A 17,614-nucleotide genomic window follows, 5' to 3' on the forward strand; every position below is an offset into this window, starting at 1 on the left:
ATTCAAGCAGAAGCTTGTGGATGGCTACCAAAAGCGCCTTGGTAAACTTGCCAAGGGACATGTAAGCAAATATTAACATTGCTGTATGTATACTTTTGACCCAGCACATTTTCAGTAGAGCCATAATAAATTCATAAAAGAAGCAAACTTCATGAATGTTTTTTGTGACCAAAAGTATGTGCTCCAATTAGAGATGCGCGGATAGGCAATTATTTCATCCGCAACCGCATCACAAAAGTCGTCAACCATCCGCATCCACCCGAACTAACATTTAATCAAAACCGCACCCGCCCGCCATCCGCCACCCGCCCGTTGTTATATATCTAATATAGACGATGCAAGGCATTAGTGAGGTTATAAAGCTTTTGCCTGTTAAAGAAAGGAGACTGATCCAATGCAGCAGAGACATTCAATGCGTGCCACGCTGTCACGGCCCAGACGCACACCAGTGCGCAATCATCTGGGAGCCGCGCTGAGCGCACCTCCAAGCACGCTCGCGCCACTCAAACTGCTGCAGGCAGCTGCGTTCACACATGCATCTGTAAGCCTTGTTTTAACATCCTGCGGCACTCTTCTGGGATCACGGCGGACGAAACTGCTCATGCTCAGGGTGTTTGTGGAGGTTCGGGGTTTTGCACAAATGTGATGCACCATGTTAGATGTCCCGGTTTTGTGACTGTCGTAGACATAAACAGCGTCGCAGCTCTTGCAAATCACGTAGCCAGCATTACTATCATCCTGATTTACAACCTCATAAAAACGAGTCCACGCTGAACTTTTCTGGCCTTTTTTTCCCCTGGTCTTTAGTATTCCCTTTTTTAGTTTGTCGCGTACCACGTTTGCTGCCGGCGTTGCCATCTCTTTTTTTCTTCTTCTTCTGTTGTGGCATATGCAGCAGGTGCCTGCTCGTTTTTCGTATGTGGGTAACAACATTTAACTATGTATATATATTTCCGAATTGGTTTAACTGCCACCCGCCTGAATCTATTTAAAATCTAATTTTTTTTCATTTCAACCGCCCGACCCGACCCGCGGATAAAATCTAATTTTTTTTTATTTCAACCGCCCGACCCGCGGATAATCCGCGGACTCCGCGGTTGTGTCCGCAAACCGCGTATCTCTAGCTCCAATCACTCTATCACAAAAAAATAAGAGTTGTAGAAATGATTGGAAACTCAAGACAGCCTTGACATTATGTTCTTTACAAGTGTATGTAAACTTTTGACCACGACTGTATACCGGTACAGAATATTTTGCAAATGTTTATGTATATACCTTATTTGTTTCCAAATGGTGCCTGTAACACGGCAGTAAAACGGTCGCTCAAACAAAACAGAAGTCATGGTCATGGACCCACTAGCTGCAGAGGCTCGCTCTCCAATCAGCTCAACAGACTCAGGTGACGTTTTGGTGCATTTACCGAACTGAAACGATACAAAAAGAAGTTACTAATACTAACCCTTGTAAACGTGTTAGCATATTAGCTAATGATAATGACACAGCACTTACAAAATATGCATGAAAACACTCCTGCAGACATCACAGATGGGACGGTTTAGCGAGTGAGAATGGTTTTAGTTCTATTGTAAAACTTACAAACGTTGCTTGGCGTGATGAATGGAGAATCCGTACGAGTAAAAACGCTACGCTCAAATCCAAACAGGAAGTACTTTTTCAACTTGCAGTACCTCCAATGAGACAACTCGTCCACAAGAGGGCGCCATAGCACAAACAGTAACGCACCGTTTCAGCGTCTCTCTCCGTGTTCTATTAACAACTGTTTGTGGAATATTAAACACTATGGCCGTTAGCCGGGGGAAATCCATAAATTAGCTGCACTGTTTTATAAGCGTTGGAAGAAAGTATATAGTCATTTCTATTTATTTCTTTTGATTGACTTTTATTTCTATTTATTTAATTTGATTGACTTTTGTGATAAAAAAAACACACATACTATTGTGTTCCTTTTTTATTTATGTCGTAATATTTATTCCAATTGTATTTATATTTTTTTACATTTGTATTCTTATTTATCTTATTTATTTATATTTGTGTACTTTTTTCCCCTTTATTGTTGAAATGCTCTATGCTACAACGTTTGTTTATGTTTTTTTGTAGTGAGATATGACACCACCTTATGGTACCACCTTATGGAATAAACAGCAACACAGTGATAGCCAATATTTCAGAATAGTAATATTTATGTCAATGGAAGTTACTGTTTTATTAGTAGATTGCACAGTACAGTACATATTCCGTACAATTGACCACTAAATGGTAACACCCCAATAAGTTTTTCTAATATGGTCATATTTCCTGCTTCTAGTCAGGACTCGAGCAGCAGCATTCTTACATTCTTACATCATTTTAGTGGCGCCTTTTTAAAATGTCTCTTTATGGTGAGACATTGGATCGCCACTAGTGCTGCATTGTTGGGAGTCTTAACCTCTTAAAGCCCAAGCTATTTGTTTACACGCTTTTTTTATTTCTCTTTGTTATTTGGGCTTATTGGACCCTAATTAGAATAAAAACTAAGAATCATCTTTTGATATGATGTACTTAGTCCATAAGTACACAAATGTGTACTTTATGTTCAGTGACATGCTAATTCTTATTTTTACACTTTTTTTTCTCCAAATTCCATTGTATGTTATACTCTTCTGACACCACCAGATGGCAGTATAAGTGTCCACATAAGTGGCCATAAGACCCCAATTCAGAATTGTACACAATTTTGGAAATAAGAGCTAAAAGGTGCTGTCCACGCATGTGGCCACTAAGCCTTTAGAGGTTTTAATAGATCTTCTGTGTACCCAAAAGTGAAACTTGGCCACACCCATTACATTTTAGAATGACTGTAAGCCGCAGATATATACGTTGTGAAATGACTTATTTACACAGAAATATCTTGTAAATGTTTCCAGACGGGGTCTGTAACAAAGCAGTAAAACGGCTGATCGGTGAACAGAAGTCATCGTAGCTGCGCAAGCCAGCTCTCCAATCAGCTAAACAGACCCAATAACACCACGGTGACATTTTGGTGAATTTACTGAGGAATTTGTGAAAGTGAAACGATACAAAAAATAATGCCATTTTAAGTTAATAATACTAACGCACACGCTCGTAGACGGGTTAGCATATTAGCTAATGCCAGCTTCATTACGTTACCGTAGCACGGACAAATATGCATGAAAACACTCTGTGGAGGGGGGTGTGGCCTGCGGGCCTGCAGCGAGGCGGGGTGTGCCAGGACCCTGTTATCTAATCACCTATCGCTCTGTATAAGCAGCAACCGGGAGGAGAGACGTTGGAGCTGGGGGAGAGCGAGAGCACGAAGAAAATTCACAAAAAAGACAATTGCTGAAAAGCACTAAGAGACTTGTTTGGTAAAATAAAACTGTCTTAGAACAATGAAACGGGCTCGCCTGGAAATGCTTGGTGGTCTGGAGGACCCATCTGCTCAAAGACAGTTTTATTTTTCCAAACAAGCCTCTTAGTGCTTTTCAGCAGACGTCTTTTTTGTGAATGTTCGCCGTGCTCTCGCTATCCCCCGGCTCCAACAATGTCTCTCCTCCCGGTTGCTGCATATACAGAGCGACAGGTGATTAGATAACAAGGCCCAGGTGGGCCATGTACGCAGCTGTCGCTGACTTCGAGGCCGGTCCTGGCACACCCCTCCTCGCCGCAGGCTTGCAGGCCACGCCCCCCTCCACACACTCCTACAGACATCTTAGGAAGTATGAGTTGTTTTAGTCAAAGTGTGAAACTTACAAACGTTGCTTGAATGAAGAATCGTACATTTTCAACTGGTCCAAAAGATGGCGCCATAGCACAAACAATAACACACCATTTCAGTACTCTGCTTGGCTTTAATGGAAACTTTTATTTTTATGGCAATTAGCGGACAAAAGTCCATAAATTAGCCACACGGTCCAAAGTATAGGAGAAGATTATAGTCTGTTACTTTTGCCAGGCACTGTATTTGATAGGGAAATAAGTCATTTGCAAGGTTAGCACATTCCAAAAAGTATATACAAGTTTTCTGACTTGATGTTGAAAAGAACCTTGCGGACTGTTTGTCTATTCATGGGCGGGTTGAAGTGTAGCGTCCATGGTCTTGCACCCGTCGCCTCTCACTGTCTTCTTCTGCCCATCTCTTCTTCCTCCTCACAGCATCTCCCGGGAACTTGACCATAGGTACTCCACTTGTGCTCACCTTCCTGTCAGCTGCTTGTCCTGTCAGCATGTTGCCATACACCTTCTTTCTTGGCATGGTTGACCTTTTGTTCCCTGACCTCATTCACTTGTCTCCCTCCACCCGGGCCCCTCAGGACCTTCTATCGCTTTGAGACGGCCTGGGACAGCTCCATGCACAACTCCTTGCTCCTCAACCGGGTGACGCCGTGCGGGGAGAAGATCTACATGACACTGTCTGCCTACTTGGAGGTACTTGCACTTACAGTCGTGGTCAAAAGTTGACATACTGTCAGGGTTCAAACACTGATGACGTCTATTAAACAAGACAAGAGGCAAAGAATTAAACAGAGACAGAATTCAATTTGGACTCAATATCGAGGAGAGTCGTCTGTACACTGTACCCTTGTACAGTATCTCAGCGCGCTCTGCCAAAAGATTGCACGCCTCCTTCTTTTATTTTGGACCCTCCCTGACCACATGGCCACCGCTGTTTCCAAAGGACAAAGGTCGCAAACAGTTCACAGAAAAGGTCGTAAACAATTCACAGAAAAGAGTTCGTAAAATAGTTCCAAAAGAGGTCCATAAAATAGTTCAAAAAGAGTTTGTAAAATACTTCAAAAAGATGTCGTCTGGAAATTGGGCAGATGCTGTCATCGCTCCGCTTTGAAGTCCTTGGGTTAGAACAGGGGTCGGCAACCTTTACCACTCAAAGAGCCATTTTGACCCGTTTCCACAAATTAAAGAAAACAATGGGAGCCACAAAACTCTTTTGAAATTTAAAATGAAATAACACTACATACAAAGGTTTTTTTTTGCTTTGTGCTATGTATAAACCAGGGGTCTCAGACACGCGGCCCGCACCTTAATATGGAAATGTAATGTTAGTGCGGCCCGCGAGTTTTATATGAAGGGCACTTGACAGCGTCACACTTGCCAACCCTCCTGATTTTTCCGGTAGACTCCCGAATTTCAGGGTAACTATTTTCTTGAATGTATGTTGATTTTCACCCAAACAACAATAATAAGGGCGTGCCGTGATATCACTACCTTTAGCGCCCTCTACAGCTTGAAAGCCCAGTTACATGTTATATGAGGCTTCTGCAGACACACATAAGTAAATGCAATGCATACTTGGTTAACAGCCATACAGATCACACTGAGGGTGGCGATATAAACAACTTTAACACTCTTACTAATATGCGCCACACTGTGAACCCACACCAAACAAGAATGACAAACACATTTCGGGAGAACATCCGCACCGTAACGCAACAGAACAAATACCCAGAATCCCATGCATCCCTAACTCTTCCGGGCTACTTTATACACCCCCGCTACCACCAAAGCCCGCCACCGCAACCCTGCCCCCCCACACATCAACAACACCTCCTCCCACCCCCCGTGCGTAGATTGAGGTGGGCGGGGTTTGGTGGTAGCAGGGTGTGTAATGTAGCCCGGAAGAGTTAGGGATGCATGGGATTCTGGGTATTTGTTCTGTTGTGTTTATGTGGGTTCACAGTGTGGCGCATATTAGTAAGAGTGTTGTAGTTGTTTATACGGCCACCGTCTGTGTGATCTGTATGACTGTTGAACAAGTATGCCTTGCTGTCACTTAGTGTGTGAGCAGACGCCGCATACAAAATGTGACTGGGCCGGCACGCTGTTTCTTAGGTGAAAAAGCGGACGCGACGATAGGTTGTAGAGGATGCAAAATGCAGTGCCATCACGGCACGCCCTGAATTTTGTTGTCCGGGTGAAAATCGGAGAAAGTTTGCCCTGGGAGAGGCAGTGAAATCCGGAAGTCTCCCGGAAAAATCGGGAGGGTTGGCAAGAATGCAGCTGAGCCGCATCAGAGTGATCAAAGAGCCGCATGCGGCTCCGGAGCCGCGGGTTGCCGACCCCTGGGTTAGAACAATATCTTCCTGTTGATTACCATACATGACAGAAAACAGGAACACCTTCATCTTGCTCACTCCCCCCCCTCACACAGTGGAGTTTTACGAGCCTTACTCTCGGTAGGTTTCAAAGACAGCTTTTTGTCTTCTTGTCAGGAACTCAATGTAATACAAAGTTTTTGTGATCATTTTGTCATGTCTGTGTGATCATGTTTTTGTTTTGGTCATGTTCGGTTTTGTTTTTGGACTTTTTGTGCACTTTTGTTTTGTCACCATAGCAACCCATTAGTTTTCACCTGTCACGTCACGCACCTGTTTCACGTTTTGAGTCGCGCACCTGTTTTCGTTAATCATGTCTGTAGTATTTAAGTTCATTGTTTTCAGTTTGTCTTTCTGGTGACATCCCACAATTATGCTCTACACACTCTTCATCCTCTTAGATCCTGCTTCATGTCCCATGCCAAAGTAAGTTTTTGTTCCGTGTTTATAGTCTTTTTGGTTTCATAGTTTGTTCTCCGCCATTGTGCGCGCCTTTTGTTTACTTCCTTTTTTTTGTAGTTATAGTGTTTAAATAAAAATGTACTTACATTCCTGTCTCGCCCGAGCCAACTTTCCGTTGCATCCCGGAAAAGCAAACACCCAGGACCAAGTCATGACAAATTTAGAAACAATTATTCTAACAGAAGGCTTGTAAAACTCCACTGTGTACGATGGGAAGCGACATGAAGGTGTCTGTTTCTTTGATCTATTGTAATCCACTGGAAGATTTTGTCTTGACCCATGATCTACAAAGCGGAGAGGAAGCAGGACCTGACGCAAGCTCCAGGCATATTTTCTTTGTACTGTTTTATGACCGAGGGCAACGGCTGTTTATGACCCCCCTCTCCCCTTAGATACAGCTGTTGCTATGTCATCTCTCTATTACTTCTATGTTAGCTATTTCTCTTTGTTTTTAATGTCTATTTTCTATTTTCTGCTGGATTTACTCTATTTTATGCTGCAGCTGTCACATATACTGTAATATTGTTGTCATGTGCGTACATGGTAATTGTTATATTTTCTATATATGATATAGACATAATATGATATAATATATCAGTGAGTGGATAAATTGTTGTTTATATGGATGGATGGATGGATGGATGGATTGTGTGAGTGGACAATCCCATGTTTGCATTAGGTTTTATGTGAACGGACAAACGCTTACTTGTGTGTTTCTGAAACATGGACTGGCAGCTCTTATGACTGGTGTTTATATTGTGGGTGCGTGTGAATGGATAAACCCTTCTTTTGTGCTGCAGATGGAGAGGTGCACCCAGCCGGCCGTCATCACCAAAGACATCTGCATGCTCTTCTATTCTCGCGACACCAAGCTCTCTTCCTCTCGCTCCATCCGCAACCTTTTTGGCACAGGAAGTCTGAGAGCGGCAGACGGGTGAGTTTTATCACTTTTATCACTTCGATCACTTTGATCACTTTGATCACTTTTATTGCTTTTCTCACTTGTATTGCTTTTATCACTTATCATTTTTGTCACTTTTATCACTTTTATTGCTTTTCTCACTTGTATTTCTTTTATCACTTATCATTTTTGTCACTTTTATCACTTTTATAATTTTTATCATTTTTGTCACTTTTATCATTTTTATAACTTGTATCATTTTTATCACTTTTAACACTTTTATCACTTTTATCACTTTTAACACTTAACACTTTTATAATTTATATCAGTTTGATGCCTTTTAACACTTTTATCACTTTTATCAGCTTGTATCACTTTTATCATTTTTATCAGCTTGTAATACTTTTATTATTTTTATCACTTTTATCATTTTTATCACTTTTATCAATTTGATCACTTTTATCAATTTGATCACTTTTATCAGTTTGATCACTTTTATCACTTTTCAGCTTGTATCACTTTTATCATTTGTATCACTTTTATCACTGTTATCAGTTTGATCACTTTTAACACTTTTATCACTTTTTATCAATTTTATAGATTTCATCACTTAGATCACTTTTAACACTTTTATCACTTTTACCAGCTTGTTTCACTATTATCACTTGTATCACTTTCATCACTTTCAACAGTTTCATCAGTTTCATCACTTTTATCAGTTTGATCACTTTTATCACTTTATCAGCTTTATCACTTTGATCACTTTGATCACTGTTATCAGTTTTATCACTTTTAACACTTATCAGTTTTTATCACTTTTAACACTTTTATCAGTTTTTATCACTTTTATCAGTTTTTATCACTTATCAGTTTTATCACTTTTATCAGTTTTATCACTGTCATCAGTTTCAACAGTTTTAACAGTTTCATCAGTTTTATCACTTATCAGTTTGATCACTTTTATCAGTTTGATCACTGTTAACACTTGTATCAGCTTTTATCACTTTTAACACTTTTATCAGTTTGATCACTTTCACTTTTATCAGTTTGATCACTTTTATTAGTTAGATCACTTTTATCAGTTTGATCACTGTTATCACTTTATCAGCTTTATCACTTTGATCACTGTTATCAGTTTGATCACTTTAACACTTTTATCAGTTTTTATCACTTTTATCAGTTTTATCACTTTTATCAGTTTTATCACTGTCATCAGTTTCAACAGTTAACAGTTTCATCAGTTTTATCACTTATCAGTTTGATCACTTTTATCAGTTTGATCACTGTTAACACTTGTATCAGCTTTCATCACTTTTAACACTTTTATCAGTTTGATCACTTTCACTTTTATCAGTTTGATCACTTTCATTAGTTTCAACAGTTTTAACAGTTTCAACAGTTTTATCAGTTTGATCGCTTTTATTAGTTAGATCACTTTTATCAGTTTGATCACTGTTATCACTTTATCAGCTTTATCACTGTGATCACTTTGATCACTGTTATCAGTTTTAACACTTTTATCAGTTTTTATCACTTTTATCAGTTTTTATCACTTATCACTTTTATCAGTTTTATCACTTTTATCAGTTGTATCACTTTCATCACTTTCAACAGTTTCATCAGTTTCATCACTTTTATCAGTTGATCACTGTTATCACTTTATCAGCTTTATCACTTTGATCACTTTGATCACTGTTATCAGTTTTATCACTTTTAACACTTTTATCAGTTTTTATCAGTTTTATCAGTTTTTATCACTTATCAGTCTTATCACTTTTATCAGTTTTATCACTGTCATCAGTTTCAACAGCTTTAACAGTTTCATCAGTTTTATCACTTATCAGTTTGATCACTTTTATCAGTTTGATCACTGTTAACACTTGTATCAGCTTTTATCACTTTTAACACTTTTATCACTTTTATCAGTTTGATCACTTTCACTTTTATCAGTTTGATCACTTTCATTAGTTTCAACAGTTTTAACAGTTTCAACAGTTTTATCAGTTTTATCACTTTTATTAGTTAGATCACTTTTATCAGCTTGATCACTGTTATCACTTTATCAGCTTTATCACTGTGATCACTTTGATCACTGTTATCAGTTTTAACACTTTTATCAGTTTTTATCACTTTTATCAGTTTTTATCACTTATCAGTTTTATCACTTTTATCAGTTTTATCACTTTTATCAGTTTGATCACTGTTAACACTTGTATCAGCTTTTATCACTTTTAACACTTTTATCAGTTTGATCACTTTCACTTTTATCAGTTTGATCACTTTCATTAGTTTCAACAGTTTTAACAGTTTCAACAGTTTTATCAGTTTTATCACTTTTATCACTTTTATTAGTTAGATCACTTTTATCAGTTTGATCACTTTCATTAGTTTCAACAGTTTTAACAGTTTCAACAGTTTTATCAGTTTGATCACTTTTATTAGTTAGATCACTTTTATCAGTTTGATCACTTTTATCAGCTTTTATCACTTTTATCAGTTTTGACAGTTTCATCAGTTTTATCACTTTTATCACTTTTGTCATCGTGATGCATCCCGGCCTCCACTTGACAACTTCTTCTCCTGCAGGAACCGTGTCAGCGGCGTGTACGAGGTCAGCTTGTGCAACCTGGCCGACGCAGGAAGTCCAGGTAAGAGTCCGGGTTATAGGCGCCCTGCTGGAACGTTCCGTCAGTCTAAGGCTTCCCCCCGGCAGGCATGCAGAGACGACGCAGGCGGGTGCTGGACACCTCGGTGGCGTACGTGCGCGGGGAGGAGAACCTGGCCGGGTGGAGGCCTCGCAGCGACAGCCTGATCCTGGAGCACCAGTGGGAGCTGGAGAAACTCAGCCTGCTTCAAGACGTGAGCGCACCAAAATATTATTGAAAAAAACCCATCAACTAACTAACAGGGACTGATGTTTCAGGTGGAGAAGACCAAACATTTCCTCCTGCTGAGAGAGAAGCTGGAGTCCACCCTGCTGGACGCTCACACAGAAGAACTTCTCAGCCACCAGCCGGATGTGGTCGGCGCCTCGGAGCTCACCAGCGAGAGGCAGCGCCAGCTCGCCATGAAGGTTGTGCCTCGCTCACACTCTCCCGTCTGTTGCCAGGATACGGCAGGTAAATGTGAACAAACTTTGTCCACGCAGTGTCTGCGCCTGCTGTCTCACTCCTTCGACCGGGAGCACCGCCACCTGTGTGTCAGCGCCAGTGAGAGCAAGGTACTTCCTCTTCAACACGCCACTTCCTGTCGCCACGCTAACACTCCTTTTGTGCAGATATCGCAGATGTCCGTCACCACGCTCGGAGACTCCGCCTCCGTCTCCGCCCTCAACACCATCACACCCTCCTCCACCTGCCCTTCCCTGGTGGAGGGTTGCTATAGCAACGCTGAACTCAGGTCAGCCCTCAGACACCTGTGTGCTGTAGTCTAATAATAATAGATATACTAATAATATATATACAAACCCCGTTTCCATATGAGTTGGGAAATTGTGTTAGATGTAAATATAAACGGAATACAATGATTTTTTTGTGTGCAAATAATCATTAACTTTAGAATTTGATGCCAGCAACACGTGACAAAGAAGTTGGGAAAGGTGGCAATAAATACTGATAAAGTTGAGGAATGCTCATCGAACACTTATTTGGAACATCCCACAGGTGTGCAGGCAAATTGAGAACAGGTGAGTGCCATGATTGGGTATAAAAGTAGATTCCATGAAATGCTCAGTCATTCACAAACAAGGATGGGGCGAGGGTCACCACTTTGTCAACAAATGCGTGAGCAAATTGTTGAACAGTTTAAGAAAAACCTTTCTCAACCAGCTACTGCAAGGAATTTAGGGATTTCACCATCTACGGTCCGTAATATCATCAAAGGGTTCAGAGAATCTGGAGAAATCACTGCACGTAAGCAGCTAAGCCCGTGACCTTCGATCCCTCAGGCTGTAATGCATCAACAAGCCACATCCGTGTGTAAAGGATATCACCACATGGGCTCAGGAACACTTCAGAAACCCATTGTCAGTAACTACAGTTGGTCGCTACATCTGTAAGTGCATGTTAAAACTCTCCTATGCAAGGCGAAAACCGTTTATCAACAACACCCAGAAACGCCGTCGGCTTCGCTGGGCCTGAGCTCATCTAAGATGGACTGATACAAAGTGGAAAAGTGTTCTGTGGTCTGACGAGTCCACATTTCAAATTGTTTTGGGAAACTGTGGACCAAAGAGGAAAAGAACCATCCGGACTGTTCTAGGCGCAAAGTGTAAAAGGCAGCATGTGTGATGGTATGGGGGTGTATTAGTGGCCAAGGCATGGGTAACTTACACATCTGTGAAGGCACCATTAATGCTGAAAGGTTTTAGAGCAAAACATGTTGCCATCCAAGCAACGTTACAACAGCGTGGCTTCAGAGTAAAAGAGTGCGGGTACTAGACTGGCCTGCCTGTAGTCCAGACTTGTCTCCCATTGAAAATGTGTGGTGCAATATGAAGGCTAAAATATGAGAAGGGAGACTGTTGAACAACTTAAGCTGTACATCAAGCAAGAATGGGAAAGAATTCCACTTCAAAAATGTGTCTCCTCAGTTCCCAAACCTTTACTGAGTGTTGTTAAAAGGAAAGGCCATGTAACACAGTGGTAAAAATGCCCCTCTGACAATTTTTTGTCAGAGGGGCATTATTTTTTATTTTTTATGGACTGGACTCTCACACTATTATGTTAGATCCACTATGGACTGGACTCTCACTATTATGTTAGATCCACTATGGACTGGACTCTCACTATTATGTTAGATCCACTATGGGCTGGACTCTCACTGTTATGTTAGATCCACTATGGACTGGACTCTCTCACTATTATGTTAGATCCACTATGGACTGGACTCTCACTATTATGTTAGATCCACTATGGACTGGACTTTCACACTATTATGTTAGATCCACTATGGACTGGACTCTCACTATTATGCTAGATCCACTATGGACTGGACTCTCACACTATTATGTTAGATCCACTATGGACTGGACTCTCACAATATTATGTTAGATCCACTCGACGTCCATTGCATCGGTCGCCCAGGGGGGGTTCCCACATCTGCGGTCCCTTCCAAGGTTTCTCATTGTCTCATTGGGTTTAGTTTTTTTCTTGCCCTTATGTGGGATCTGAGCCGAGGATGTCGTTGTGGCTTGTGCAGCCCTTTGAGACAATCGTGATTTAGGGCTATATAAGTAAACATTGATTGATTGATTGATTGATACATGCTTTTGCAGACCTCCCGCTCTTCGCTCCCGTGCCGTCAGCCCGGGTCCTGACACGCAGCAGGACGCGGGTCCCGACACGCAGCAGGACGCAGACGCCAAGACGTGTGAAGAGAAACCTCGCATCCGTAGATTTGTCCCCGACATCCAGGAGATCCGAGTCAGGTGAGGGTAGCTGTGAGAGTGTGGACCTCCGCCAAGGCTCTAACACAAGTGTTGTCCTCAGCCCCATCGTGTCCAAGAAAGGCTATCTGCACTTCTTGGATCCGCACACCAACAGCTGGGTGAAGCGCTACGTGGTGGTGCGCCGGCCCTACGTCTACATTTACAACACGGAGCGTGACGGCGTGGAGCGCGCCATCCTCAATCTGTCCTCCGCTCAGGTGGAGTACAGTGAGGACCAGCAGGCCATGCTGAAGGTGTGTGGAACAATCTCCCACACGGTGGGCTTCGTCTTCTAACGTGTGCACCTGTATCTACTCAATGCAGACCCCCAACACCTTTGCCGTGTGCACGGAGCATCGTGGGATATTACTTCAAGCCAGCAGTGACAAGGACATGCATGACTGGCTGTATGCCTTCAACCCTCTCCTGGCAGGGACCATCAGGTAAAGAGTAGTCAGTGTACAGCTACAGTCTGTGGAACGCTCTCCCTGACCACCTGAGGGCGCCACAGACTGTGGATGCTTTTAAAAAAGGCTTAAAAACCCTTCTTTTTAAGAAAGCCTTTTTTTAGATATATGCATGCTAGTTGTAGTTTTTTTTTTTTTTTTTTTTTATTATCTTTTTATTAATTTTTTTAATACACTATTGCACTTTGAGGTTGTTTGCTCAATGGAAAGTGCTTTTTTACAAATAAAATCTATTATTATTATTATTATTATTACAGCTTGTAACAACAAGGACATGCATGACTGGCTGTATGCCTTCAACCCTCTCCTGGCAGGGACCATCAGGTAAAGAGTAGTCAGTGTACAGCTACAGTCTGTGGAACGCTCTCCCTGACCACCTGAGGGTGCCACAGACTGTGGATGCTTTTAAAAAAAGGCTTAAAAACCCTTCTTTTTAAAAAAGCCTTTTTTTAGATGTATGCGTAATAGTTCTAGTTTTTATTTTTATTAATTTTTATTATCTTTTTATTTTTTTTATTTCAGGTAAAGAGTAGTCAGTGTACAGCTTGTGTGGCACAGTTCACCACCATGCCCAACTGTAGGAAAGACACAATTATCTTGCTACTCACTTGTATTGCCAGATGTTTACACAATTAAAAAAAAAAAAAAAGTGTCAACAATAAAGAAAAGTTTAAAAAAAAAGTTTTAAAAAACCCCAGAAAAAAAGACAAAAAATTATATATATATATATATAAAGAAAAGGAAAAAAGAAAAAGAAAAAAAAAAGACAAAAAATGATATATATATATATATATATATTATATTTATATATATATATATATATATATATATATATAAAAAAGTAAAAAAAAACAAACAGAACAAAAGACAAAAAATTATATATATATATATATATATATATCATTTTTTGTCTTTTTTTCTGTTTTATATATATATATATATATATAATTTTTTGTCTTTTTTTCTGTTGTTTTATTATATATATATATATTTCAATAATTTTTTGTCTTTTTTTCTGTTTGTTTTTTTTACTTTTATTTTATATATGTATATATAAATATTATATATATATATATATATATATATATATATATATATATATATATATATATATATATATATATAATTTTTTGTCTTTTTTTCTGTTTTTTTTTTTTTTACTTTTGCTTTTTTCCTTTTCTTTATTGTTGACACAATAATGTACACGTTGTCATTGACAATCCTTATGTAAAAATAAAGATATGGATATATGTAATTATCTGCCTCCGTCACCACCCACAAGCTTCTGCTTGAATTTTTTACCACAAAATTGGTGCAGTTCAGCTAAATGTGTTGCTTTTCTGACATGGACTTGTTTCTTCAGCATTGTCCACACGTTTAAGTCAGGACTGTGGGAAGGCCATTCTAAAACCTTCATTCTAGCCTGATTTAGCCATTCCTTTACCACTTTTGACGTATGTTTGGGGTCATTGTCCTCTTGGAACACCCAACTGCGCCCGAGACCCAACCTCCGGGCTGATGATTTTAGCTTGTCCTGAAGAATTTGGAGGTAATCCTTCTTTTACTCTCTGTAAAGCACCAGTTCCATTGGCAGCAAAACAGGCCCAGAGCATAATACTACCACCACCATGGTTGTCGGTAGGCATGGTGTTCCTGGGATTAAAGACCTCACCTTTATTGCTGGGTATTGTGGCCAAACAGCTCCATTTTTGTTTCATCTGACCACAGAACTTTCCTCCAGACGGTCTTATCTTTGTCCATGTGATGTCAGATGAAACAAAAATGGAGCTGTTTGGCCACAATAGGAACACCATGCCTACCGACAACCATGGTGGTGGTAGTATTATGCTCTGGGCCTGTTTTGCTGCCAATGTCACTAGTGGTGCTTTACAGAGAGTACTTTTTGTATTTGTCTTTCATCAATTTGAATGCATAGAAAAAGACAAACATTTGTTTTTGTCTTCCATGAGGATTGAAGAATGTCCTCCGTGTTTTTCTAGAATGATCCGTGACATATTTCTTTGTCCTCCTGCAGGTCAAAGTTGTCCAGAAGACGAGTGGGACAGATGAGGATGTGAGGACCAAGGGCAAAAGGGGTCCGGGGGGGAGGGTCATGACAAAGACTTGACTTGTACATAGAAAGTCCCTCCCCCGCGACCACGAAGGCCCACCCGGCGGCGAGGACGAGGCGTCCCTGTCATACGTGTGGTGATGTAGTTGTTGTCCTGGGGCATGATTCTCTTCTCTCGCTGCTCCACACCTCTTTTTCTTTACCTGCCTCGCTTATTTATTCCCGCATGGATTTATTTACAAAGACATTTATATTTCTAAAGTACGGTGCAATTTCTGCACACTGCACTTTGTAAGGAGCTCGTCGCTGTTTCCCTCCGTCACGTTGGCCACCCGCGGGGAACGTCCGCTTTTCAGTTTGGCCGAGTCAGCAGAATAATGTCATGCAGTGCCTCTCTCTCTCTCTCTCTCTCTCTCTCACTCTCTCGCTCTCGCTTCAGTTTGCCTCTGATCAGGGTGTTGTCAGTCTGTGACCTTCATGCTGCGACCTTCATCTTCTCTTCTGTCCCAACAGCGAGCCATGTCCGCTCCTGGCATGGCACCCACCAAATACCCCCGTCCAATTGACCAAGTTAGGGTACCAGTTTGGCGATCACTCCAGCAGCACTGAGAGCAGACTCAGCCGAACTACCTCTCGGTCGTTTTTGCAAAAGAAATTGACTAAAAAAAACAAAAACGCTCCAACATGACGTTAAGTAAGGCTCCGCTTCTCTGAAAATGCACTAGCTTGATGCTAATATACATTGTTTTTGCTATTGACATGCTAGATGGCAGGCATGAGACATTGAAGCAACGTTGAGAACTGGTTGAATTAGGTCCTGACGTCGAGCAACTCAAACATAACGTTGAAACAACATGCTTTTTGACGACGTTTAATCAATGTCGGGTTCTGACGTTGATTTGACCATTGAATTTTGGTCATTTCCCAACCAATATTCTACAACACAAATACAACGTTGAAACAACATGCTTTTTGATGACGTTTATTCAATGTTGGATTTGACATTGAAATGTGGTCATTTTCCAACCAACATTCTACAACACAAATACAACGTTGAAACAACATACTTTTTGATGACGTTTAATCAATGTTGGGTTCTGACGTTGATTTGACCATTGAATTTTGGTCATTTTCCAACCAATATTCTACAACACAAATACAACGTTGAAACAACATGCCTTTTGATAACGTTTAATCAATGTTGGCTCCTGACGTCGAGCAACTCAAACATAACATTGACACAACATCCTTTTTGACAACGTTTAATCAATGTCAGGTTGTGATGTTGATTTGACCATTGAAGTTTGGTCATTTCCCAACCAATATTCTACAACACAAATACAACGTTTAAACAACATGCTTTTTGGCGACATTTAATCAATGTTGGGTTCTGATGTTGATTTGACATTGAATGTTGGTCATTTCCCAACACAAATACAACATTGAAACAACATGCTTTTTGACAACGTTTATTCAATGTCAGGTTATGACGTTGATTTGACCATTGAATTTTGGTCATTTTCCAACCAATATTCTACAACACAAATACAACGTTGAAACAACATGCTTTTTAACAACGTTTAATCAATGTTGGGTTCTGATGTTGATTTGACCATTGAATTTTGGTCATTTTCCAACCAATATTCTACAACACAAATACAACGTTGAAACAACATGCTTTTTAACAACGTTTAATCAATGTCAGGTTGTGATGTTGTTTTGACATTAAATTTTGGTCATTTCCCAACCAATATTCTACAACACAAATACAACATTGAAACAACATGCTTTTTGACGACGTTTAATCAGTGTTGGGTTTAGACGTTGATTTGACATTGAATTTTGGTCATTTCCCAACACAAATACAACGTTCAAACAACATGCTTTTTGACGACGTTTAATCAATGTCGGGTTCTGACGTTGATTTGACCATTGAATTTTGGTCATTTTACAACCAATATTCTACAACACAAATACAACGTTGAAACAACATGCTTTTTGATTACGTTTAATCCATGTTGTATTTGACATTGAAATTAGGTCATTTCCCAACCAATATTCTACAACACAAATACAACGTTTAAACAACATGCTTTTTGGCGACATATAATCAATGTTGGGTTCTGATGTTGATTTGACATTGAATGTTGGTCA

At 40.3% G+C, this 17,614-nt stretch overlaps 1 protein-coding gene across 12 annotated transcripts in view; it reads left to right on the forward strand.

The window, feature by feature from the left end:
• Positions 1-16,489, forward strand: part of kif1aa (kinesin family member 1Aa) — a 137,117-nt gene extending 120,628 nt beyond the window's left edge. For 6 of the 12 annotated variants that reach the window (XM_061978353.2, XM_061978355.2, XM_061978358.2 and 3 more), the window contains 11 exons: positions 4,332-4,446; positions 7,394-7,527; positions 10,081-10,142; positions 10,208-10,353; positions 10,418-10,567; positions 10,643-10,714; positions 10,772-10,893; positions 12,770-12,922; positions 12,984-13,176; positions 13,247-13,365; positions 15,425-16,489. In XM_061978353.2, the coding sequence (XP_061834337.2) occupies positions 4,332-4,446; positions 7,394-7,527; positions 10,081-10,142; positions 10,208-10,353; positions 10,418-10,567; positions 10,643-10,714; positions 10,772-10,893; positions 12,770-12,922; positions 12,984-13,176; positions 13,247-13,365; positions 15,425-15,467 (1,309 nt within the window). In that variant the 3' untranslated portion in view covers positions 15,468-16,489. Of the gene's footprint in view, positions 1-4,173; positions 4,198-4,331; positions 4,447-7,393; positions 7,528-10,080; positions 10,143-10,207; positions 10,354-10,417; positions 10,715-10,771; positions 10,894-12,769; positions 12,923-12,983; positions 13,177-13,246; positions 13,366-15,424 lie in introns of all 12 variants that reach the window. The other 6 variants (XM_061978349.2, XM_061978351.2, XM_061978356.2 and 3 more) reach the window with 2 other exon arrangements.
• The last annotated feature ends 1,125 nt before the right edge of the window (positions 16,490-17,614 follow it).

Source organism: Nerophis lumbriciformis, linkage group LG18 (assembly GCF_033978685.3).
Source record: "Nerophis lumbriciformis linkage group LG18, RoL_Nlum_v2.1, whole genome shotgun sequence".
Lineage (NCBI taxonomy): Eukaryota > Metazoa > Chordata > Actinopteri > Syngnathiformes > Syngnathidae > Nerophis > Nerophis lumbriciformis.